General features: G+C 47.9%; 1 protein-coding gene across 9 annotated transcripts; it reads left to right on the plus strand.

The window, feature by feature from the left end:
* ZBED4 (zinc finger BED-type containing 4) lies at positions 1-25,522 on the plus strand. Of its 9 annotated transcripts, none has more exons than XM_029205745.1 (4): positions 4,746-5,395; positions 7,311-7,404; positions 7,945-8,088; positions 20,074-25,522. In XM_029205745.1, the coding sequence occupies exon 4, from the start codon at positions 20,414-20,416 to the stop codon at positions 23,939-23,941; it is 3,528 nt and encodes a 1,175-aa protein (XP_029061578.1). In that variant the 5' UTR covers positions 4,746-5,395; positions 7,311-7,404; positions 7,945-8,088; positions 20,074-20,413; the 3' UTR covers positions 23,942-25,522. The 9 variants fall into 9 exon arrangements, with proteins under 9 accessions (XP_029061576.1, XP_029061580.1, XP_029061581.1 ...); XM_029205744.1 differs by having other exon boundaries at positions 4,746-5,387; positions 7,297-7,404; XM_029205743.1 differs by lacking the exons at positions 4,746-5,395; positions 7,311-7,404 and adding an exon at positions 1-31 and having other exon boundaries at positions 7,886-8,088.

The raw sequence follows: 25,522 nt of genomic DNA on the forward strand, positions 1-25,522 counted from the left end.
CCAGCACCGGGCATGAAGAGCGGTGACGGCGGTCAGTGCTGTCCTTCCCTCTGTGTGTGTGTTTCTCTTTGCCTGGCTTCCGCTCCTTCACCATCTGAACTCTGGTCTGATCTCCTCCTCCAGTGTGAGGACTGCCTGGCGAGGGGAGGGGGGCAGGTGAGCGACTCTGGGGCACAGTGAGGAGCCTCTGATGGTTGGTTGGGGGCCCCCGTGACTCTCCCTCACCAGCATTGTGTTTCCTTCTGAGCTTCTCTGCACAAGGCTTGCGACTGAGAGACAGCGACTGTTATTCTTCTAGTTACTGTTTGATATTTAAGGTGCTGTTTACATCTCAGGACTTGACATAAGCTGTAGGAACCATCATTCGTATATACGTTTTGTGTTGGATGAATTTAGCTGCATAAAAAGGCACAGTTTGCCTCTAGCCCCGACCGTCCTGCAGCCTCTCGGTCAGGCCTCCCTTCAGTGTCTGGGTCACAGCGGATTTCTTGTCAGTCACCTTCCAGGTGCTCAGCCCTTTCCACAGCCCTGTCTCTCCTGCCCTTCTCCCTCACCCTACTTGTCATTGCCTGACTTTGCATCATTCTGGAATAGTTCACATCACTTCCTAGCTAATTGTTTGATGTGTGCTTTTGGTAGTTCAAATCCTGGAAGGCGTTGTTAGGAATAAAATAAAGTCTTTTCTTCTCACGCCCCCTATTTCTGAGGTAGAGGGGACCAGGAGAGACAGAGGTGCCGGACTCCGCATGAGGTTTTCTCACCTCTCTACTCTGCACCTGGCGCTGTTCTACCTGCTGGGGGCAACGGTGGTTTTTAAAAGAAGGCCCTGCCATAGGAGAACTTAACAGAGTGATGGTGGGATGGACTCAAACCAGAGAAGGGTACTCCAGGAAGAGCACAGGCAGGCGGGGGCAGGGGTGATGGCAGTGTGAGAAGCATGCTCCAGGAAGACCTCTTTTAGGGGGAGAGGACCTTTGAGCCCCGCCCTGCAGGGTCTGGGGGTGATGGAATGGAGGCCCTGAGTAAGAAGCAGCAGGGCCTCCACTGCTGTGGGAGAGGTTGGCCCCTCCGTTTGAGCCCATGTCCTGTCGTAAAGCCCCCTTCCCAGCCTTGATCAGGTGCCCGCTCTGCTTGGTTTCTGCTCGCATTCAGGTGAAGGCCTTCCAACCGCCGGGCCCCGCCCTTTCCCCCCCGCAAAGTCTGTGTCGTAGAAACCACTGATGCTGGGCTGGGCTGGGATGTCCCCCGTTGACCCACCCGGGTGCTCTGTGTGATGGCTCTTTGATCTGTGTGGCCTGCACGCCGCCCCCACAGATGTAAACCAAGGGACTGCGTTTTCATCCAGGGCCACAGCTAACTGAGCCTTACCTTGTGGCTCTCGTGCCACAGAGGCAGCAGCGGAGGGAGCTGTGTGCTGTTTGGTGAGAGCTCCGGTTACTCTGCCGCAGGCCATGTGCCACATCTTGGAAGTAAGACTCTAAACACTCTTCCAGCAGCTTCCAGCCACAGCAGCAATTTCAAACCTGTCACTGGTGGGACTGCCCTGTACGCCGGGGGAAAAGGTGCTGGTATTGGGTAAAGGGACCCTCAAAAAGACAGAGCGGAGCCCCAGATAGCCCTGGTCTGTGACCCAGAACATTTCAGGGGTAGAACAGGGACCAGCCGCCCCGAACGGAGTCTGTTTGCCTCCTCTGGAATGTGCTTTGTTTCCAGGGTGGCCTTATCAGGTTTTCTGACCATATCTCGTGGAAGTGGCTCCGGTTCTAGGTTTCTGAGTTCGCCTCTCTGCGGTGGGCTCTGGCTCTGAGTCTGGGTCCTCCGCCTCAGCTCGGCCAGGCCTGGAGGGTGGTTTCTCCATGTGAGTGGGTGCTGGCACTTCTGCATGGGAGGTAGTTGACGCTGTTGCCACCCCTGGAATATGTGAGTCATGGCTCTCCACCCTCAGAAGGTGCTACGGTTACTCTCAGACGTGGACCAGATCTTAATTTATAGCCTTGGTGGAAAGACTACCACGTCCAAGGGTGAGCCAGGCAGCGGTGCCGGCGGCGGCCCTGATGCCCTGGGTGTACTTGGCAGCTCTTGGGGAGCACGTGGACTTTGAGTTGAAAGCAGATACGCTTCTGTATTTTAAAGGCTGTGTTGTGGAGAGTTGGAAGAACAGTCCGTGGCGCTCTCCGACCTGCCCCAAGATGGAGCACGTGTCATGACATTGCCATGGCACTGCCATGGCTGCCACCTTCGCCTGTCTGGTGCTTCCAGACTTTCTCTAAGGAGATTGCAGATATCACAGCACTTCACCTCTAAGTGTCCTTTTCTTCTAAGGAAAGGCAAAGGGAGGAATTCTCTGGCGGTCCAGTGGTTAGGTCTTGGCGCTTCAGCACTTGCATTGCCGTGGCCTGGGTTCCGTCCCTGGTCAGGGAACTAAGATCCCGCGTGCCGCAGAGCGTGGCCCCCCAAAAAAAGAAAAAGAAAAGGCAAAGGGATGTTCTTCTCTCTCACCAGCAGTCCAGCTGTGAAGGAAATGAACGATAATCCCTCATCACTTTCAGTGGCCAAGCCGCAGTCCGATTTCCCTACTTGTGTTTATTAGCTTGTTTGTTCCAAACCAGAATCTAGTCCAGGTCACTGCACTGAGTCTGTCTCTTTAGACTTTTTTATTCTGGAACAATAACCCGCCCCCATTTTTTTCCGTGACACTGACTTTTTGAAGAGACTAGGCCAGTTGTCTCACGAATGTCCCATGTTCTGGGTTTGTTTGCCATTTTCCTTCTTTGTCGTTTACAGTTGACCCTTGAACAACACGGCAGGCGGTTGGGGGCGCCACCCTCCGCATAGTCGGAAATCCGAGGATAAGTTATAGTCGGCCCTTGGTGTCCACAGCTGCTTCCCATCCTCGGATGCCACCAGCCGGGGACCTGCATGTCTTCACGCGGGTGGTGCCGGGCTTCCTGTTTGCCGCCCGCAGAGGCTGTCCTTTTGGGACTGACGCCCACTTTCTAGGGCTGTTCTTTCTTTCTGTATTTCATCTGTGTTTCCCTTGTCCGTTACATTCAAGGAAGACAGGAAAAATGCTGAATTCTCTCCTTGTATTACCTCTTTCTGGGGAGCAGTGGCTGTAATATTCACCTGCGTTGTGGCAAATGTTTTTATTTGTCCTTTTTCTTCTCTGAGTATCAGTGCTGACTAACAGGTTTTCATTTATTCGTTACATCGTAGTCTAGTAAAGTCCTCTGGTTCTGTTTTCTGGTGTTCAGATGGTTGTGACTGACCCGTCGGGAGCCCCGGCGAAGCCGGCTCCGGGTGCTGCTCCGGCATCATCCTGGCAGCACTTCCCTTCTGCCACCTTCCGTTCCTTTGCCAGAGCTGCAGCCAGCTCTTTCTGCAGAGCACTTTGCTTCCCTTTAGTGCAGAAGGTATTTAGAAACCAAGATCTAGGTATTAGATCTGTTTGTTGTCTCTGGGTATTATTGCAGCTTTAAGTGTTGGTCTGGCGCACAGAGCTAGGAAATGTATTTTTACAACATCAAGAGTTATATTTTCAATGCAGATTTAAAATTATATAGTTTTACTTAATTTCTTTGATTTTTAAAAAATGTCTTTTTCTTTTTTTTATTAATTAATTTATTTTTGGCTGCATTAGGTCTTTGCTGCTGCACGCGGGCTTTCTCTAGTTGTGGCGAACGGGGGCTACTCTTCGTTGCAGTGCGCGGGCTTCTCGTTGCAGTGGCTTTTCTTGATGCGGAGCACGGGCTCTAGGTGTACGGGGTTCAGTAGTTGTGGCGCACGGGCTTAGTTGCTCCACGGCATGTGGGATCTTCCCAGACCAGGGATCAAACCCGTGTGCCCTGCGTTGGCAGGCAAATTCTTAACCGCTGCGCCACCAGGGAAGGTCCCTCTGTCTTTTTCTTATCCTGAAATTTTTGATTTTTTTTAAATTAATTTTTGTTGGAGTATAGTTGCTTTACAATGTTGTGTTAGTTTCTACTGTACAGCAAAGTGAATCAGCTATAGGTATACATATATCCCCTCTTTTTTGGATTTCCTTCCCATTTAGGTCACCACAGGGCATTGAGTAGAAAATTATGATTCCTTAATGCCATTGGCATAATTTCTTATTTGTTTTATGCTAAAGTACACAAAAACTGGATAAAATGACTATTATGTTATGACTGCTAATGAAATCACTTAGCAAAATTTAAGGTGTTTTTTTGTTTTTAAGTTCTTTTTGAAGGTACAATCAGAAATCTCACTTGCATTCCTATCTCCTCCACTCTTTATAGGCAACACTTTTTTTTTTTTTTTGGCTACAGTTGGTCTTCGTTGCTGCGCGCGGGCTTTCTCCAGTTGTGGCGAGCGGGGGCTACTGTTTGTTGGCGGTGCGCGGGCTTCTTATTGTGGTGGCTTCTCTTGTTGCGGAGCACGGACTCTAGGCATGCGGGCTTCAGTAGTTGTGATACACGGGCTCAGTAGCTGTGGCTCGTGGGCTCTAGAGCTCAGGCTCAGTAGTTGTGGCACACGGGCTTAGTTGCTCTGTGGCATATGGGATCTTCCCGGGCCAGGGCTCGAACCTGTGTCCCCTGCATTAGCAGGAGGATTCTTAACCACTGCGCCACCAGGGAAGCCCCTATAGGCAACTTTTTTTTTTTTTTTTTTTTGCAGTACGCGGGCCTCTCACTATTGTGGGCTCTCCTGTTGCGGAGCACAGGCTCCGGACGCGCAGGCTCAGCGGCCATGGCTCACGGGCCCAGCCGCTCCGCGGCATGTGGGATCTTCCCAGACCGGGGCACGAACCCGTGTCCCCTGCATCGGCAGGCGGACTCTCAACCACTGCGCCGCCAGGGAAGCCCAGCAACCGTTTTTATTTCTACTTTATCCTGCAGAAATAAGCACACACGCATATATTTGTAACTAGCCCATGGAAAGGATCCTCTGATTAGCTACCTCTACTTTTAGGTGTTTTCGGCTTTGAAACTAAAAAATGCAAAGTGAATTTCAGAAAATGTGGGTTTTGGATGCCTCCTTTCTACCCCTCATCGTCCTCTCCCTCCAGTCTCTGCTCATAATTTAGGATCACCGTGCTCACTGTTCAAGTGTACCTGTATTTTCTTAATCTCCTCGGTGCTTCAGAGCGGTCCTCTAGCTATCAAGAGATGAGTGGGGCTGAGTGAGACTGGGCACCCTTCGCCTTGGGGGGCCAGGGGCTGCGGGCAGCGCCCACAACAAGGAAACTGATGGGATTTGTTCTAGAAGGACCGTTTCCCTTATTGTCATTGATTGCCCTATTTAATACTCATGCTGATTGATTTTATTTTAGACTAAATCTGATTTGCTGGAGAACAGAAGCAGAACCACGGAAAGGCTGGTTCCAGATGCCGTCCAGATGCACGGTGAATAGGTAGCCCTCACCTTTCAAGGCCAGAGTAGCCTCCAAAGTTTTAGGACAGGTGACAAAAACCAAATTGTTATTCACACACATAGAAAATTATCAAAAATGCCTCAGCAACATAATCCTTTTGTGGTTGGAAAACTAAAGCTAACATGCTTTTTTGTCTTTTTTAAAATTTGGTGCTAAAATAGTAGAAAAATTATTTTCTTTAGTAGTAAGCTGCTAGAGCAAATGACAGCATTTTTCCTAAAATAGAAACAACAGGGACTTCCCTGGCAGTCCAGTGGTTAAGACTGCATGCTTCCAATGCAGGGGGCCCTGGTTCCATCCCTGGTCAGGGAACTAAGATCCCCCATGCTGTGCGGTGTGGCCAAAAAAGAAAAAAGAAAAAGAAACATCTTTGTTATCTATGATTTTGAAATAATATGTACAAAACTAGCCCAGTAGTAGAGAAATACATAAAATAGAAGGTGAAAGTCTCTCCTGATGACCACGTTCCAGATGCACATTCACATGTGTGGGTGCGTTTACACCCCGGGCCTGCCTGACCCTCCCGTCTGTGCTGAGGGCAGTGGGGTGGGGCCTCCCTCCTGCTGGGATGGTCCTTGCCTGTGTCACGATAGTTTCATGAGGTGTTTTTTTGTGTGTGTGTTTTTTTAAAGTTGGAAAAAATATTTTATTTTATATATTTATTTATTTTGGCTGCGTTGGGTCTTCGTTGCTGCACACGGGCTTTCTCTACTTGTGGCGAGCGGGGGCTACTCTTCGTTGCGGTGCGCGGGCTTCTCATTGCGGTGGCTTCTCTTGTTGCGGAGCACGGGCTCTAGCCGTGCAGGCTCAGTAGTTGCAGCTCGCGGGCTCTAGAACGCAGGCTCAGTAGTTGTGGCGCACAGGCTTAGTTGCTCTGTGGCATGTGGGATCTTCCCAGAGTAGGGCTCAAACCCGTGTCCCCTGCATTGGCAGGCAGATTCTTAACCACTGCACCACCAGGGAAGCCCCTCATGAGGTTTTTAAAATCCTTTTTATCTTTTTTTTTAAAAATAAATTTATTTATTCTTGGCTGCTACTCTTGCGGTGCGTGGGCTTCTCATCACGGTGGCTTCTCTTGTTGCGAAGCATGGGTCCTAGGCGCGTGGGCTTCAGTAGTTGTGGCTCGCGGGCTCTAGAGCACAGGCTCAGTAGTTGTGGTGCACGGGCTTTGTTGCTCCACAGCATGTGGGATCTTCCCGGACCAGGGCTCAAACCCACGTCTCCTGCATTGGCAGGTGGATTCTTAACTGCTGCGCCACCAGGGAAGCCCCTCATGAGGTTTTTAAAAACCTTTTTATCTTAAAGTATAGCACAGGGGGACTTTCCTGATGGTCCAGTGGTAAAGAATCCACCTTACAATGCAGGGGACTCGGGTTCGATCCCTGGTCAGGGAACTAAGATCTGACATGCCATGGGGCAACTCCTGAGCTCATGCGCCTCAACTAGAGAGCCTGGGTGCCGCAGACTATAGAGCCCACGCACCCTGGAGCATGCGCGCTACAACTAGAGATGAGAAAACCCGCACACCACAACTAGAGAAAAGCCCGTGCATCACAACGGAAAAGATCCTGCATACCTCAACAAAGATCACGCGTGCTGCAACTAAGACCCAACATGGCCTAAAATAAAAATAAAGTATGGCACAGAGACAAACTGCATAAATTAATAGCTTGATGGATTATGATAAGGTGGACACTTTGTAACCATCCCTTGGGTCAAGAGAGAAAATTTTGCCCTCCCTGGAATCCTTCTACGTGCCCTATCCCAGCCACATCCCTCCCTTTGATGCCAAATACTTCCCTTTCTTCGTAGTTTTATGACGGGATCGCACGTCTTTAAGCAGTAGTTAAGTGTTGCCTGTTTTTCACGTGACGTTTCAGTCCCTTACCTACAGGGCACCCCCTCCTCCCGTGGGAGTTTGGTGTGGAAGAAGCCAGGTGGCTGCACTCGTGTTTCTCAGTCTGGATTTTGCCAGCCACGGCCCTCAGGTGTGGTTTAATGTGTTTGCCTGCTCTTGGTTCCTTTAAATTGGTGGTGGATCTAAGGCCTGATGAGGTTCAGCCTCCTTCCTGGCTGCTGTGTTGCTCCCTTAGGAAGGACCTCGTGTGTGAGGCTCTCGCTCTCTTTGCTGTTGGCAGCCAGCGATGCACAGACCTGCAGGCTTTAATCAGTGAAAGTTATGGGACAGGGACGTTCCGGCTCAGTTACTGCGTCTTTGTTCATGAGCTGGGCTTGGAGTAAGAGGACCCTGTCCTTAGCTCCTCCGTGGTTATCTGGTGCTGTAGTTTATGTAGGAAACTGAAGAAAAATGCTTGCTTCTTTATCAGTTTCCTATCATCCTACAAAGGTGACCAATTGAGCCTTTTATCTCGGTGTCATGCATTCATAGATTTAACATATTTGATGTGCTTTAATGCATTATTATGACGGTCCTCATTTACGTTCAAATTATCTCATTTTTTTGGACAGTGGGAGCCCTTACAAGTTGGCGCCTAGATCCTTCTGACACAATTCTCGTCCTCTCTCAGAGGTTCCTTGCTCTCTGGTGTGCCAGAATGTTCTAGGCTCATTTTGTATTCTTCCTGCCCAAGACCTGCAATCAGCCATTCCTTCAAAAGCCCTGGTCTTCTTTAATGGGAAATGATGTTTCACAACTATAGTCCGGATGTCAGGTAAGCTCATTCCCATTGGGTTGGTCACTGTTTTTAGGCCTTTGCAGTGAGCAGAGCTGGGGTAGGTGTCCTGCTCACCGACTGTAGGATGTGCATTTGACCTTTCTTGCCCTGGGTCTCTGTCTCTGTCTGAGGATGCTGGTTCTCAAGGACATGGGAGGTGAGAGTCTTGTGCTATTGCTGGTCACTCCTCTGCTTCACTCTCACTGTACACACCTCAGTCTCTGAGTAACAGTGGCTGTGTCGTTACTGAAAACAGGTTGATACTTTTTGCCAAAGACTTCCCATTGTCTTCCCATCCCTCTTTGCAGTGATTCGGGCTCTACGTGGAAGTGCGGTGACCATTGCCTACTGTGCTCTCTCCCAGAGACCCTCACTCGGTCTTAGTCCTGCAAGGAAGTGTATACTGAGCACTCACGCGGTCCTTTCATCAGTGTTTCTCTAGACTTTTGGTTGAGCTTCGTTCTCTGTTAGATTTCTCCGGGAGGACTCAAGGAAAAATATTTCCTGAATTCTTGCACATTGATAATAGTTTTTCTGTGTCCCTTATACTTGTAAGCCAGGTTGACTGGATATAAAATGCTTGGCTCACATATTTTTTCCTCAGATATCTTAAATATGTTATTCCGTTGTCTTATAGCATAAAACATTGCTGTCAAACTCATGACAATTTTATTTTCTTTCCCTTGTACGTGACCTTGGTTTTCCCCTCAATGGCATTTCTTTTTTTTTTAAGTCCAGTGGTTTTCCTAGAATATACCTCAGTGTTAATTGTTAAGGATGGATTTTCTCAGCTTTACCATATGCTCTTTCAATATACGTAGTTTTACAATTTTTATTTCAAATTGTTTAGTATTCTCTTCTTTTGCTTTGTGCTCTCCTTTTTCTGTGGGGGATGCTCTGATTATACATGTGTTGGATCTTCTTTGCCTGTGTTTTCAATTGGCCAGCTTCTCCTGAGTCTTTTTTAGCTCTTCATTTCTTCTTCATTAAAAAACTTTATTTTCTAAACTCTTCTGTTTATCTTAAGAAATCATCTGTGGGGTTTATTTGTTATGTTGCTTCTAACTTAGTCTTTATTCTTAAAATGGCATTTTACTTTTTGTTTTTGAGCGTGTGTGTTTATTTTGCTGAAGATTTCAGGTTACAGGGAGGCCGTATACACAGCCCACGGCCACCACCCACCACCCCTTTTTGCTGGCTTCATTCTCTTGTTTGAACAGATAGGGCTCTTTCTCTTTCTTCCCCCTCCAACTTTTGCCTTTTTCTCTCCTAGCCTCATGATTTGCAATTTGTAAAATGACATTTTACTTTTACTTGTAATATTTTCTTAGGATCCATAACCTCATTTCAGTGTTTTTCTATTCTGATTTATTTTGTTCTTTTGTATTATTTTCTTAATTTCTTTAGCTTCTTTTGAAATAAGTTATAGTTTTCATGTAATTTGTGCTTATATTTTTCTAGTGTGCTTTCATTATCTATAGAGATGTTTTTCTGGTCTTCATTTTTTTTTTCTCTCTTATCCTTTTGTAGGATTTGACCTTAATTCTTTTCTGTTGCTTGTTGTTTTAGTTTTCTAGTGCTGCTTTAACAAATTGTCACAGAGTGGTTGAAAACAGCATAACTGGAGGTCAGAAATCTGAGATGGGTCTCACTGAGCTTAAATCAAGATGTTGGCAGGCTGCCTTTCTTTCTGGAGGCTCTAGCAGTGAATGTTTCCTTGCCTTTTACACTTTCTAGAGGCTGCCTGTGTCCTTGGATGTGGGCCCTCTCCCTTTGTCTTCAAAGCCAGCAACACTGCATCTCTCTGACCTTGTGAAGTCTCTCTTCTGCCTCTTCTTCCCACTTTTAAAGGTCCTTGTGATAACATTGGGTCCACCCAGATAATCCAGGATAGTCTTCTTATTATCCTGGATCAGTAACCTTAATTCCATCTGCGTCCTTATTAATAATCCTACTTTGCTGTGTAACCTAACACAATCACAGGTCTGAGGGTTAGGACGTGCACTTCTTTGAGGACCGATCACTCTGCCTGCCACACTCATTTTTATCTGATACTAGTTTTGTTTTGTTTTGTTTTTTAAATAAATTTATTTATTTATAGTTTATTTTTGGCTGCATTGGGTCTTTGTTGCAGCGAGCAGGGTCTACTCTTCATTGTGGTGCACGTGCTCCTCATCATGGTGGCTTCTCTTGTTGTGGAACACAGGCTCTAGGTGCACGGGATCCAGTAGTTGTGGCTCACGGGCTCAGTAGTTGTGGCTTGCGGGCCCTAGAGTGCAGGCTCAGTAGTTGTGGCTCACAGGCTCGGTAGTTATGGCTCGCAGGCTCAGTAGTTGTGGCTCATGGGGCTTAGTTGCTCCGCGGTATGTGGGATCTTCCTGGACCAGGGCTTGAACCCATGTCCCCTGCACTGGCAAGCGGATGCTTCACCCCTGCACCATCAGGGAAGTCCTGATACTAATTTTTCACATTCAAGAAGGAGAGGTGGCTGAGGATAACTTGTCCTAACTCATGGTGCTTCCTATTCTGCAGTCTTTATCTACTACTGAAAATGTGGTGGCTTCCATTTTTATGTTTTACGTTGTATATCTAGGAATATCTGTAGTTTTCTTGTTATGTCTTTGGCTTTGGTACCCAGGTGATACTGACGTCTTAGAATAAACTGGAAAGTATTCTATCCTCTTTCAAAGAGTTTATGGAGTATTGATATCATTTCTTCTGTAAATGATAAAATTCACCAGTGAGGCCATCTGGGCCTACATTTTTCTTCATGGGAAAATTTTAAGTTACTAATTCAATGTCTTTACTTGCTATAGGTCTATTCTGATTTTGTTACTTCTTGAGTCACTTTAGTTAATTTGTTACTTTGTAGGAATTTTTCCATTTCATGTAAGTTGTTGAATTTGTTGGTAGACAGTTGTTCATGGTCGTGTCTTATATTTCATTTAGTTACTTTTTTTTGTTGTTTTAAGGTTTTTTGATGTGGACCATTTTTAAAGTCTTTATTGAATTTGTTACAATATTGCTTCTGTTTTATGTTTTGGTTTTTTGGCCGTAAGCCATGTGGGATCTTAGCTCCCTGACCAGGGATCAAACCCACACCCCCTGCACTGGAAGACAAAGTCTTAACCACTGGACCACAGGGAAGTCCCTCATTTAGTTTCTGAGGAGGCAGTGGTAATGCTCCCAGGTTTTCGCAATCTATGTCTTCTTTTTCTCTTGGTTAATGTAGCTAGGGATTTGTCAATTTTGTCAGTGTTTTCAAAGAACCAACTTTCAGTTTCATTGAAGTTCTATATCACTTTTCTGTTTTCTATTCCATTAGCATCCACTCTAATCTTTATTATTTCCTTTTTCCTACCTTGGTTTGGTCTGTTCTTTTTCTAGTTTGCTTTTGTTTTCTTTTTATCTGGAGGTGAATGTTTACATTATTGATTTGAGATCTGTCTTCTTTTCTAATACAGGCGTTTAAAGCTATAAATTCCTCTCTGAGCACCAATTTAGCTGCATCTCATGTATTTTGGTTTGTTGTGTTTTTATTTTCATTCAGATGAAAATACTTTGTAATTTCCCTTGTTTCTTTTTGACCTGTGGATTATTTAGAAATGTGTTATTTCCAAATATTTATTGATTTTTCAAATTTTCCTCTGTTACTGTCTTGTAATTTAACTTCATTCTGGTTGAAGGATATGTTTGTATCATTTCAGTTCTTTTAAATTTATTAATACTTGTTTTATGGCCCAGCCTCTGGTCTGTACTGTGGAATGTGTTGTGTGCAGTTGAAAAGGGTAAGTATTGTGCTGCTGTCGGATGGAGTCCTGTGTAGATCTGCCAGTTCAAGCTGGTTAACAGCACTGTTCAGGTCGTCTGTGTCCTCACTGACTTTCTGTCTTGCTGTTCTAGTTGGCCTCCCTTCAGGCTTGCTGGTTCTTTCTTCCACTGGCTGCCAAGCCCCTCTAGTGAATTCTTCGTTACAGTTATGCATTTCAGCTCCATAATTTCTAAGTTCATAATTGGTTCTTTTTCATAATTTTTCTCTCTATACTGATACTTACTTGGGGAGACATTGTCCTACTTTCCTGTAGTGTCTTTATATGTGGTTTCCTTTAGTTCTTTCAGCTTATTAGAGTAGCTGATTTAAAGTCTTTGTCTAGTAAGTCCAACCTCTGGACACCCTCAGGAACAGTTTCTTGGTTTATTTTTCCCCCATGTGTGGGCCATACTTCCCTGCTTTTTTTGTGTGTGTGTCTTGTCATTTTTTTGTTTTTGTGGAAAACTGGACATCATTTGTTATTGCTGGGGGTTTGTTCTGTTTTTGCCTGTTTGTTCCCTTAGTGACCTTCCTGGACTAATTCTGAAAAGGCTGTACTCCTTGTAGTGTTTGGACACTTCAGTCTCTGCCTGGTTAGCTTGGTGTCAGTGATTTCCTGAAATCCACTGAGCTGAATGATTTCCTTAAACGCTGCCAACAGATGCACCCGCCATCTTTGCCAAGAGCTGCCTGTGCCTGTGCCTGTGCCTGTGCGTGTGCGTGTGTGTGTTGGGACAAGCATTAACCTTCTCCTTGCACAGGGCTTCAAGTTCAGCCAGAGGTGAGAGATGGGGTGGCCCCGCAGGTCTCTCCTGGGCTTGTCCTTCTACAGCTGCAGGGATGTGTCAGAGCCTTTCACAGCTCCCTGCAGACATCTCGTCCCCCCCATCTTCCTTCTCAGCCTTTGGCCAGGCTCTCGTTTGCCCCACTGGAGTTGCAGGGTTAGGCAACTGTGATGTTACAGAAGTGCAGCTGTTTGTGTTTCAGCAGAAGCCCAGGGAGAGGGCTTTTCCCACTGAAGGCTCTGAATCGGGTCAAATAACTACTGTGCCCTGTGAGCAGGGCTTTTCCAGGGACCTGTGACGAAGGTCACATGGTGACAGTGCTGCAGACAGTGGGACTTTCTGAGGGACCGCAGGCCAGGTCTGCCCCTCTGGTGGCTGCGAGGCTGCTGTTTTCACAGCTCCCGTGGTCCTGTGGTTCCTGTGGGGAAGGAAGGATGGGAGTGAAATGTTCTAACGAGCTCCCACAGTTTTGCTTAAGTAAATGCCCCTCAGATCGCTGCAAGCCTTGGCTTAAGCCCAGAGTTGTGAGCAGTTTGATGTTGACACTGCCTAGCACTGCCTTTGCTGTCCCGCAGCCACTGGGTCATGGAGGTCCTCACCTACCACTCTGAGCAGTGCCTGCGTCGTGAGAGTTCTCCTCCTTCTCTACCCTTCCTTTGCTGTTTCTTTTGTCCCTGAACTGCTCAGTTTAGAGTCTGTTCCCAGCAGTTCCTCTTTGAAATGGGTCTTTGTCCTGGAGGAGGCATGGGCTGGGTGGTTTTTCCCCAGCCTCTGTGGACCCTACGCTGGACCCTTGACATACGTCCACTCTGATGAGTGCAGAAGGCTCCTCCCGGTCTAGCAGCTTGGTCCTCGGGGCTTCCGGTGAATACCTGTTGGCTGCTTTGGGACTGTCAGTAATCACATGCCCAGGGCTGCTTGCTTTTTCTGCCTGCACAGATCTAAGCATGGGCCTTGCATATATTCTTGGTTTGTCCTGTTGGTTTATATTTTGGAGTGAAGGAAATCCCTCGTCAGGTTTGTCTTCTTGTTGGTCTCATCCATGAGATTGTGAGTTTGCTCTTTTAGTTCTGCGCTGTATTACCAACTGAAACAATGAACTTAACTGAAGTTCAAGTGAATAAATAACTACACTTAAGAGAAAAAACTGACCCAAGAAACTCTTGGACACAGTGCTTGTTTATATACCCTCAAGCCCCAAGACAAAAATGTATAAACTAATATTTCTGTTCAAAAGCTTGTGTTTCCTTGGTGGTATGGGTTAGCATTCTGAAACTACTTTCTGAATATTGAAGGATTGAGCAAATGAGCAAATCTTTTAAGGCTAGTGGGAGCCAGATTTCTTGCAATTGGAGAAAGAAGTTACAGACACGGAACTGGGGAGGCTCGGGTGATCCTGGATGTTGGATTGAAATTGGAGGCGTCAGCGTGAACATGTGGTTTTTATCCACCTGTGCGTGTGCATGTAGGTGTACGTGTGTATTAATGGTTTTTACTTAATTCCATTGAAAGGGCCTAGAAACAAAGGCACCTCAGTGACAGCGGGCGCACCAAGCACCTCACTCTTTACCCACCATTATTGTTTTGTTAACTCTTGTCGTTTTCTGTGCGTCACTGAATTTCCAGGTGGGATTATTTCTGCCTGAAGAACACTCTTGCATTTGCTTCAGTACAGGTCACCTGGTGACACATTCTGTGTTTGATTTGTCTGACGGTGTTTTTATTTCATATTAATTCCTGCAGGAGTATTTTTGCTGAGTATTGAATTCTGGTTTGGCTTTTATTTTTTTCACAACTATGAAGATAGCATTCCTTTGTCTCCTGGTTTACGTTGCTTCTCTTGAAAGGTCAGTAGTCTGTCTAGTTATGTTTTCTTAAAATAATTCCTATGGAAGTGGTGTAATGTATACTAGTGTGATGACCTGTGCACTCATCGCCTGGCTTTAACAATTACCAGCTCAGGGCTGCTCTTGTTTCATCTGTGTCCCTCCCCCCACCCAGTTATGTTAAAGCCGGTACCGGAAACCATATTTCATCGGGATAGTTTTCAGTAAGTATCTTGAAAAGATGGGATTCTTTGAAACGTTTTATCTACAGTATTTTTATACCTTGATAAATGAAGAATTACTTAATATCGAATGTTACTTCAGTATCCAAGTTTCCCACATAGTCTAAAAAATGTTCTTATACAGTTTGCTAATTCAGACCAGGATTCAAGTATAATTTGTTAAAGAAGCTGGGTTGTTTGTCCTGTAGAGTTTCCCAGAGTCTGGATTTCGGTGGTATTTCCATGTGCGCCTCCCTCCCTGGTCACTTTTATCTGCTTTATCTCTTGTTTTTAACACTGTTTGTTTCTTTTTCTTTAAATCTTGCTTGGGGTTTGTAGGGACTCTCGAATCTGTGCTCTGAAGTCTTTGATCTGAACTGCCTTTTTTTTTCCCCTGGTTTTTCTCTGTTGTGGTTTATCACAGCATACTGAATAGAGTTCCCTGTGCTATACAGTAGGACCTTGTTGTTTATCCATCCTATAGATACTAGTTTGCACCTGCTAATCCCAAACTCCCAATCCTTCCCTCCCCTGCCCGCCCTCCTCCTTGGCAACCACAAGTCTGAGTCTGTTTTGTAGATAAGTGCACTTGTGTCGTATTTTAGATTCCACATATAAGTGATCTCACGTGGTATGTGTCTCTGTCTCACTCACTCAGTGTGATCATCTCCAGGTCCGTCCATGTCGCTGCAGTCACAGCCACATCTCTTCTTCTTCCTGCACTCCTGTCTTCTGTGCACCGCTCTGGCCCCCCAGGGCTTCCAGTACTCACTTCTGCATGTGAGCAGTGGCCTGTCTCCACCCGTGTGCCCTGGACGTGTTTCTCACCCTCTCTAAACCTCAGGGTCCTCGTGTGTAGAAGGAGAAATCGCAAACCGAATCTTCCTCGAAAGATTTTCATGTGGTTTAAGTGAGACAACGCAGGTTGAACCCACGGTAAACAGTCACTGTTGGCTCTCCCATTCTCGTCACGCCGTGCTCTTGCCCCAGGAGCGTCTCCAGAGAGAGTCAGAGTCAACCGGGGATGTAATGTTTGCCATGAAGGGAGAAGAGCTGGTTTCTCCCAGACCCGGAGAGAGGAATGAGGACAAGGCTGCCCAGGACTGAGAAGACATCCGGGCGCCGAGGCCGTAAGGGAAGGAGCTGCAGGGCAGAGTGACCTTGAGCCTGTGACCTTCCTAAGCGTACTGAGGTCCAGCACTTCCTCACAGAGGCCTTATAACCTTTATTACATAGGGGACTGTGTCTTCCGTGACTAAAGCAGTGTGACCTTTCCTTCCTGACCTGCCTCTTGCCTGGACCCCCAGTGTGACACTGGGTGCAAGTGTGAGGCGGGGGTGGGGGGTCCTTGCCTCGTTCCTGAGCTTTCCCTGCCCAGCGTGACGGTAACCGTAGAGTGCTCCTAAAAGCCCTCGTAAGGTTGAGGAAGTTCTCCTCTCTTCCTACCTTGCTGAGAGTTTCTGTCGTGAATAGGAATAGAAATGATGTTAAATGTTCTTCTGCATCTAATGACATGACTCTATGGTTTTCCTCCTTTTTTCCATTAATGTGGTGAATTCTGTTGGTTGAACATAGAAGGTTAAACCAGACATGCTTGTGATGAACCCCTCTTACGATGTATTATCTTTAATGTGCTGAATTTGATTTGTTAAATTTTTAAGAACTTGCTACATTTTCTTAAGGTTTTTCTATGATCATAGGGATATGAATCTGATTCTTTTCTTCTAATGTTTTTGCTTGTTTTAGAGTCAGGGTAATACTGCCTCATAAAAAAGAGACTTGGGACGTGTTTCTTCTATTTTCTGGAAGAGTTTGTGTTTCACCAGGTTTTTTTTCTTTAATGTTTGGTGAAATTCACCAGTGAAGCCATCTTGGCTTGGAGTTTCTTTAAGGGAAGGTTTTTAACTACAAGTTCAGCTCTTAAAAGAGATAGAGGGCTGTTCAGGTTATCTCTTTCGTGAGTTTTTGTAATGTGTGTCTTTCCAGGATTTACCCGTTTCATCTAAGCTGCTGAATTTACCATCATAAAGTCACTCATCTATTTCCTTACTATCTTTTTGCATCTGTAAGATCTTTGGTGGAAAATCCCCTCTTTAATTCCTGCTATTGGTAATTTTATGTCTTTACCATTTTTTTCTTTAATTAGTCTGTAGAAGTTTGCCAATTTTGTTGATCTGTCGAAAGAACCGGTGTTAGGTTTCATTGATTTTTTTTTTTCCTCCCCTGCCTCTTCCCCCACGCCCCCAATTGCAGTGATGTCAAATCTTTTCTTTATTGTTTCTTTCCCTTTGTTTGCGTTGGGATTAAATTTGCTTTACTTTTCCTTGTGATTTTTTTCTTTAACCCTCGGCTTCATATAGAAGTGTTATTTATTTGAAGATGTTTAGGATTTTTCCGGATATCGTTCTGATGTTGATTTCTCATTCAGTTCCCTTATTGTCAGAGACCATTCTTTGTTTGACTTCAGTTCTTTGAAATTTACTGAGACTTGCTTTACTGTCCAGAGAACAGTCTGTGCTGACGAGTGTTCTGTGTCCACCTTTAAGTGATGTTCTGTCTAATTGTTAGGTAACTACTGAATGGGGGTGCGAAATCCCATCTGTAATTTTGGTCAAGTCTCCCTTTAGGTCTGTCGGGTTTGCTTCATGCACTTGGAAAGTCTGTTGGTAGCTGTGTGCGTGTCTGATGAACTGACCCCTTTGTCCTTTTATGTGAGGTCCCTGTCCTCCTTCTGTGTCGTTCTGACACCCCCGTCTCACGCTGACTTAGGCCAGCTTGCTCCTGGTTGGTGTTACTGTGCTGCACCTCTTCTGTCCTTTTGCTTTGAACCTATTTGTGTCTTGATGTTTAACGTGTTTTTTGTAGGCAACATATAGTTAGTCTTAGTTTTTTACCCAACCTGACAATCCCTGCCTTTCTTAAAATACAACTTTATTGGTTGTGTAGGCTGTGTCCTGTGTCTTCTTTCCTCTGATGCTCTGCTCCCAGAATGCTTCACGTCTGGCCACCAATATGTGGTCTTGTGTCCACACTGGCCGTTCTCCAGCACCAGCTGGCTGTCCCTCAGTTCAGTTCTGACACCACCACCTGAAGTCATCCTCAGATCCCCCGGGTCAGGGCCCAGTCCCACAAGACCGCTCCCATTCAGACACCAACCGCAGTTGTCCCCTGTATTTCTGACCAACCGGCTTAAGTCTGGGTTCCCACAATAAAGTGCTAGGGTGGCTCACAGAACTCAGGGAACCCTTACTGACATGTATTGGTTTACTGTAGGAAAAGGATACGATAAGGGACACAGGTGAACAGCCACGTGAAGATGCACAGGGCGAGGTCTGGGAGGGTCCTGAGCGCAGGGACTTCTGTCCTCCTGGAGTTGGGGTGCGTCACCCGCCCGACACGTGGTTGTGTTCACTAGCCCAGCAGTTCCCCTAACCCCCGGACAACTGGGATTCTATAGTCGTTTCATCACATGGGCGTGATCAGTATTAACTCAGTCTCCAGCCCATCCTGGGGTGTGGGGGTGTGGCTGAGAGTTCCAAGTTTCTGGCCGCGGCTCTTTCTGGTCATGGGCCTCCATCCAGGAGTCACCTCGTTAGAACAAGAGATGTTCCTGTCACTCAGGAACTGCCAAGGGTTTTAGGAGCTCTGTGTCAGAAACTGGGGGCACAGACCAGTGTACATACGTATTTCATACTTTTTCACATTGGGTGTAATTGACATACAATAAACTGCACTTATTTAAAGGGTACAATTTGTTCAATATACACACACACTTATATCATGTTTATATACATAAACAGTTTGCTGCCAACATTTGTGGACAAATCGTATGAGCATAGGCACTCACATGCAACTAATTTTCAGCAAAGTTACAAAGGCATCCTTTTGTTGAGAAGGATGGTCTTTTCAACAAATGCTGTTTGAACAATTAGATATTCATATGCAAAACAATGAATTTGAATCTTTCAAAGATCTAAGTATAAAATATAAAACTTCTAGAAAACACAGGAGAAAATCTTTCTTAGATACAACCCCAAAAGTACAGTCCATGAAAGAACAAATTGGTAAATTGGACTTCACTAAAATTAAGGGCATTTCTTTTCCAAAAATACTGTTAAGAGAATGAAAAGACAAGCTACAGACTAGAATCATATACCTGAAAGAGGGCTTCTTTCCAGGCATGTAAAGAACTCTAAGAAAATACACAATCTGTGAAAACGTGGGCAAAACACGTGAACAGATGCTTCACCAACGGAGAGAAGCAAATGGCAAATACACACGTAAAATGTTCAACATTATCAGTCATTAAGGAAATTGGCAATTAAGGCTGGAATAAGATACCTTTACATACCTATTAATTAGAAGGGCTAAAATTAGATTGATGGACCTTACCAAGTCTTAGTATTTTCTCTTTACCATCTTTTTCTCACTTTTTGGATATATAGTAATGTGTATATGTTACTCCCAAATTCCTGATTTTCCCTCCCCCCTACCTTTCCCCTTTGGTAACCATAAGTTTGTTTTCTATGTCTGAGAGTCTATTTCTGTTTTGTAAATAAGTTCATCTGTATCATTTTTTTAGATTCCACACATAAGTGACATCTTATGACATTTGTCTTTCTCTGTCTGACCTCACTTAGTATGATCATCTCCAGGTCCATCCATATTGCTCCAACGGCATTATTTCATTCTTCTTTATGGCTGAGTGATGTTCCATCGTGTATATGGACCACGTCTTCTTTATCCATTTTCTGTCGATGGACATTAGGTTGTTTCCACGTCTTGGCTACTGTAAATAGTGTAGCTGTGAACGTTGGGGTGCCTGTATCTTCACCTATGGTTTTCTCAGGGTATATGCCCAGGAGTGGGATTGCTGGATCACATGGTAATTCTATTTTTAGCTTTTTAAGGAACCTCCATACTGTTCTCCATAGTGGCTGCACCAATTTACATTCCCACCCACAGTGTAGGAGGGTTCCCTTTTGTCCACACCCTCTCCAGCATTTGTTATTTGTAGACTTTTTGATGATGGCCGTTCTTACAGGTGGGAGGTGGGACCTCATTGTAGTTCTGATTTGCGTTTCTCTAACGATTGGTGACGTTGAGCATCTTTTCACGTGCCGTTTGGCCATCTGTTTGTCTTCTTGGGGGACATGTCTATTTAGAGGGTATTTTCATTGTATAACTGGTTTGTAAAAAAGTCAAGGAACAGACTTTTCTGTTTTAATTTCCCATTATGGAATTCCTTTCTCTGCATACACTGAGGCTCGTATATCCATGACAGTGTAGATTTGAAATGTGACTGAGTCCAGTGTCTGACTTGATCTCCTCTTCTGTAGATAATGCAGAAGGATCGCTGTGCCACCAAGATGACGGCGATCCTGTGTCTGAGACAAGCAGGTCCCCGCTGTGTGAATGCGTGTCTGCACCGTGGAGTGTTTAAGAGTAGAACTTCTGGAAGGCAGCGGTCCGCACCCTGATGACGCGCTCACCAGTTCCCTGGTCTACTCCTCAGTGAGATGTATGATTAGCCATATTCATAAGCATCCCGGAAGATAGGATTCTCTTGAAAGAACTGGAGATAATGTACATTTGGAGGCACAGAGGAGCATTTGCATCAGTTTTCTACCAACCCAGGCGGTCAGCATCGTGAGGCAGCCAGAATAGTTATGGTCAGTCATGGAGAATCACCAGGAGATGCGTCCCGAAGCGGGTGGGGATTTTGTTTCTGATCAAATACATTTTAAAATAGAAGAGGAAGATGACGATCACATCGCTGATCACAGTTTGGAAAGAATGGACTTTAGAAATGAGCAGGAGAACAGGAAACGGGCTGGCAGTGGGGATGAACGGGCAGAGGGCAGAGAGGCGAGCTGTGGCTGCCAGCCCCCGGGGAGGCGCATCTCTCCTGACCCCGAGGACGACTACGGGGCCCTATTGTCACAGTATAACAGCACCCTGTACAGCGTGGCCATGGAGGCCGTGACGCAGAGCCTGCTCTCCGGCCGCGGCATCAGCTCCAGGAAGAAGTCCCCGGCTTGGAAGCATTTTTTCATCTCACCCCGGGATAGCACGAAGGCCATCTGTACGTACTGCATGAAGGAGTTCAGCAGGGGCAAGAACGAGAAGGACCTGAGCACCAGCTGTCTGATGCGGCATGTGAGGCGGGCGCACCCCACTGTTCTTGTGGAGGAAAACGGCAGCGCGCCGGCCCCGGCCCCCCTCCCTGCCCCTCTGCCGCGGCTCCCGCCACCGCCCACTGATGCTGGAGACCCGGGCACCATCCTGTCACCTGGCAAACTCGTCCCCAGAACGGCCTCTAAGAGCCCATCTCCCCATCAGGTGACAGAGGAACTTGGCTCTGTGGTTTCTTCCGAAGAGGCCCCCTCCGACGTGTCAGTCTCTGAGAGGTACAGCAGGGATGAAGCCCTGGCGGGGCCGCCTCCCCAGCCCTCCAGCCTCCACTGCGATGAGCCTGCAGAGAACGGGGCTGAGAAAAACCTCCCCCTGCCCAGGAGCGCGTCCGGGTCCAGGAGGAGGTCTGCCGTCTGGAAGCACTTCTACCTGTCGCCCCTGGACAACTCCAAGGCCGTGTGCATCCACTGCATGAACGAGTTCAGCCGGGGCAAGAACGGGAAGGACCTGGGCACCAGCTGCCTCATCAGGCACATGTGGCGGGCGCACCGCGCCATCGTGCTTCGGGAGAACGGCGGGGGCGCTGGCGTGCCGCCCCCCTACTCCGCACCTCCAACCCTGCTGCCCACCCCGCCGCCGCCTGACGGAGAGCCCAGCCCCACGTCCTCGTCTCCGGGGAAGCCGGTGCAGGACTCCGCCTCTGCGCCCTCCTCCCCCGACCGGCTGGCGGAGGACCCGCCAGCACACTGGAACCTCGGAGACACGCAGGTGGAAGACGTGTGGGCGTTGTCCTCCTCCTCTGACGTGGGTGAGGCCTCGTGGGCGTCCTCTCCCGAGAAGCAGCCGGGCGACACGCCCAGCCCTCGCCCACTCGAGTCCGGTGCCGTGTTCCAGCAGAACAAGAAGGTCATGAGGAGGCTGAAGTCGGAAGTCTGGCATCACTTCTCGCTGGCCCCCACGGACAGCCTCAAGGCTGTGTGCAGGCACTGTGGCTGCGTCATCAGCCGGGGCAAGAAGGGCGACGTGGGCACGAGCTGTTTGATGCGGCATCTCTACAGGCGCCACCCGGAGGTCGTTGGGAACCAGAAGGGCTTTCTGGGGGCCAGCTTGGCGAATTCGCCATACGCCACCTTGGCTTCTGCGGAAACTTCCTCCTCCAGATTAACTGACCTGCCGACCATGGTCACAAAAAACAATCAAGTTATGTTTCCCGTCAACAGCAAAAAGACCTCCAAGTTGTGGAATCACTTTTCTATCTGCTCCGCAGACCCCACGAAGGTCGTGTGCTTGCACTGTGGCCGGACGATCAGCAGAGGCAAGAAGCCGACCAACCTGGGCACCAGCTGTCTCCTGAGGCACCTACAGAGGTTCCACGGTGGCGTGCTGAAGCCCGACGCCCCCAGGACGGCGCCACCCTCCCCTCCTGGTGCCCGTGGGCCCCTGAGCTCAGAGTCAGCAGGCGCCTCCTCCTGCGATGACACCAACGAGAAGTTTTATGATTCGCATCCAGTTGCCAAAAAAATAACAAGTCTCATTGCTGAAATGATCGCACTTGACCTCCAGCCGTACTCGTTTGTGGACAACGTTGGCTTCAATAGGCTGCTCGGATACTTGAAACCTCAGTACTCTCTGCCCCCTCCGTCCTACTTCTCCAGGACGGCCATCCCAGGTATGTACGACAATGTGAAACACATCATCATGTCACATCTCCAGGAAGCCGAGAGCGGTGTGGTCCACTTCACGTCTGGAATCTGGATGAGCAGCCAGACCCGGGAGTACCTGACCCTCACCGCCCACTGGGTCACCTTTGAGTCGTCGGCCCGACCGCACCGCGAGGACCACCACTGCTCGGCGCTGCTGGACGTGTCGCAGGTCGACTGTGACTACAGCGGTGGCAGCGTCCAGAAGCAGCTGGAGTGCTGGTGGGAGGCCTGGGTGACGTCCACTGGCCTGCAGGTGGGCATCACGGTCACCGACAGCCCCAGCATAGGGAAGGCACTGAACGAGGGGGCCCGCTCGAGCGTGCAGTGCTTCAGTCACACGGTCAGCCTCATCGTCAGCGAGGCCATCAAGAGCCAGAGGATGGTCCAGAACCTACTCAGCACCGCCCGGAAAATATGCGAACGGGTCCACCGGTCGCCCCGGGCGAAAGCAAAGCTGGCGGAGCTGCAGAAGGAGTATGAGCTGCCGCCCCACCACCTCCTCCAGGACGTCCCGTCCAAGTGGAACACGTCGTTTCACATGCTGGAGCGGCTTATCGAGCAGAAGAGGGCGGTGAACGAGCTGTCTGTCGAGTGTAACTTCCGGGAGCTCATCAGCTGTGACCAGTGGGAGGTGATGCAGTCCGTGTGCCATGCGCTGAAGCCCTTTGACGCCGCCAGGCGGGAGATGAGCACCCACGTGTCCACGCTCAGCCAGGTCATCCCCATGATCCACATCCTCAACAGGAGGGTGGAGATGCTGTTTGAGGAGACCATGGGCATCGACACCATGCTCAAGTCCCTCAGGGAGGCCATGGTGAGCCGCCTGTCCGCCACCCTCCACGACCCCAGGTACGTGCTGGCCACCCTGCTGGACCCGCGCTACAAAGCCTCCCTCTTCTCCGAGGAGGAGGCGGAGCAGTACAAGCAGGACTTGATCAGGGAACTAGAAACGCTGAATTCTACCTCAGAGCCCACGCCCGTCTCCAACGGATGCGACCCGGGCTCCCCACCGCGAGACTGTGCCGGCGAGGAGAGCCTGTGGTCACTCATGGCCAAGATGAAGAAGACCGAGCCCAGAGGGAGGACGAAGGTCCCGGAGGACATGGTGCTCGCGTACCTGGAGGAGGAGGTGCTGGAGCACAGCTGTGACCCGCTCGCCTACTGGAACCTGAAGAGGGCGGCCTGGCCGGGCCTCTCCACCTTGGCCGTGCGGTTTCTGGGTTGCCCCCCGAGCATCGTTCCCTCCGAGAGGCTGTTCAGCACACCCACTGAGAACGGCAGCTTTGGCCAGTCCCGGCTCACGATGGAGCATTTCGAGAAACTTATTTTTCTGAAAGTGAATCTTCCCTTAATATGCTTCCAGTATTGAAGCTCACGGTGGAGCCACCAGACGAGAAGCAGCATCTGTCCCGGGCTGGCGGCTCGCTGCGGTCGGGGCCCTGCGGGACAGCAGGCCGGGCGCTCAGGTCCACATCCATGGGAGGTTCCCGTCCCGGCCCTCGCCGTCATGTCCACATGTGCCTTACCCAGTCCTTCAGGCCAGGTACCACGGTGTGTTTTTTAAGAAGTCCAGTAGAAACAGCCTGTCTTGTCAGTTATGAAATACAATGATTAGGTTTTCATTCGTAACTGTAAAATTTTTTAAAAGTTGGGGGTTAGGAGTTTGTTTTACTAGAATGGCAGAGGAGATATAAGCAGTTTTATTCAGTAGGCTTTTTATTCGATTATGTAAAAACCACAAATCAGGTACTGTACTTTAGTTTAAATGCAACAAAACCGCTCTTGTGGCTGTCAGACAAAACCTGTGTATAGGAGGTGGAGTTCAAGCCATCCCGACTGAGCAGTTCCTGGCTGCAGGCTCCAAAGTACGTTCAGGGGACGGCGAGTGTTCTGGGAGGTGACTGTTTACACGACAGAGACGTGGCTTTCGAAGACAAGCCTGCACTCACACGTATCCCGGAATGTCAGTCATGTAGGGTTCAGGGGAGAGAGCACTGCCGTTTCAGGGGTTTGCCCTCGGTGCCACGTGGGCTGTTAGCTCGGACACATCCCCGCCATTCACAGTGAGCACCGGTGGTGCCTGCTGTGTAGCTAGTGCACGGCGTGACACGTTTACAGCATCCTGTTGATGGAATCTCCAAGCCTCTGACTCAGTGGCTCTACACCATGAAGCTATCTTGAAATTTGTGCACTGAACCCCAATTTGATCAAATTATGTATACAGTCCTTTTTAGAAGAGGTGGCTTATTAACAGGGAAGAAGATTGCTATAATACAGTTGTAAGAATAGCCTTAGGTGTTTAGATTTTCTTTTTGATAATAGGGAAGATTCAGCCATCAATGGGATATTTTAGAATCCCAAGGACATCAAAATGGAGTATCAGTCATCAGGTTTTTTTAACAATAATACGTCTTCAAAGTTTTTGCCTCAGTGTCTAGAAAAGGGTTCATTTTCTTATTGCAAACCAGGTAAACACTCTGGGTGAAACAAGTCACTGATTTGCCTGTGGCCTTTAGAAAAGGTGGCGTTTTGTTCGGATACTGTACCTGTTGTTAATCTGAACTTGCATCGACTACGTTTTAGTGTATTTATAAATGGTGAACCCCGTTTCTGAAATTAAACTTTTTATTTGCAATTTTCTACTGCTGGAGGACACTGGCTTTTTATTCTTAGGATAATAAAACAGTCCTACTCTTGGGGGCCAACATACACAGAAACCACATTCATGCAGCCTTTGGACTTTCACCTTAGCCCCAGGTGGGACCCAGGGGAAGTGGAGGAGTAATTCTTACAACAGCATTTCTGATAGCGGCAGTGATGTATGAGAACTCTCCGGGTCTTGTGTTCAGAGCGAGTGCTGTGCAGCCTGTGGTGCTGGAGGGGAAGAGCAGCCGCTGTGGAAAAGAGTATGGAGGCTCCTCAAAACAGCACATGCTACCGTATGACCCAG

The sequence above is a fragment of the Monodon monoceros genome, unplaced genomic scaffold, assembly GCF_005190385.1.
Source record: "Monodon monoceros isolate NGI ecotype Baffin Bay Population unplaced genomic scaffold, NGI_Narwhal_1 Super_Scaffold_6, whole genome shotgun sequence".
Taxonomy (NCBI): Eukaryota; Metazoa; Chordata; class Mammalia; order Artiodactyla; family Monodontidae; genus Monodon; species Monodon monoceros.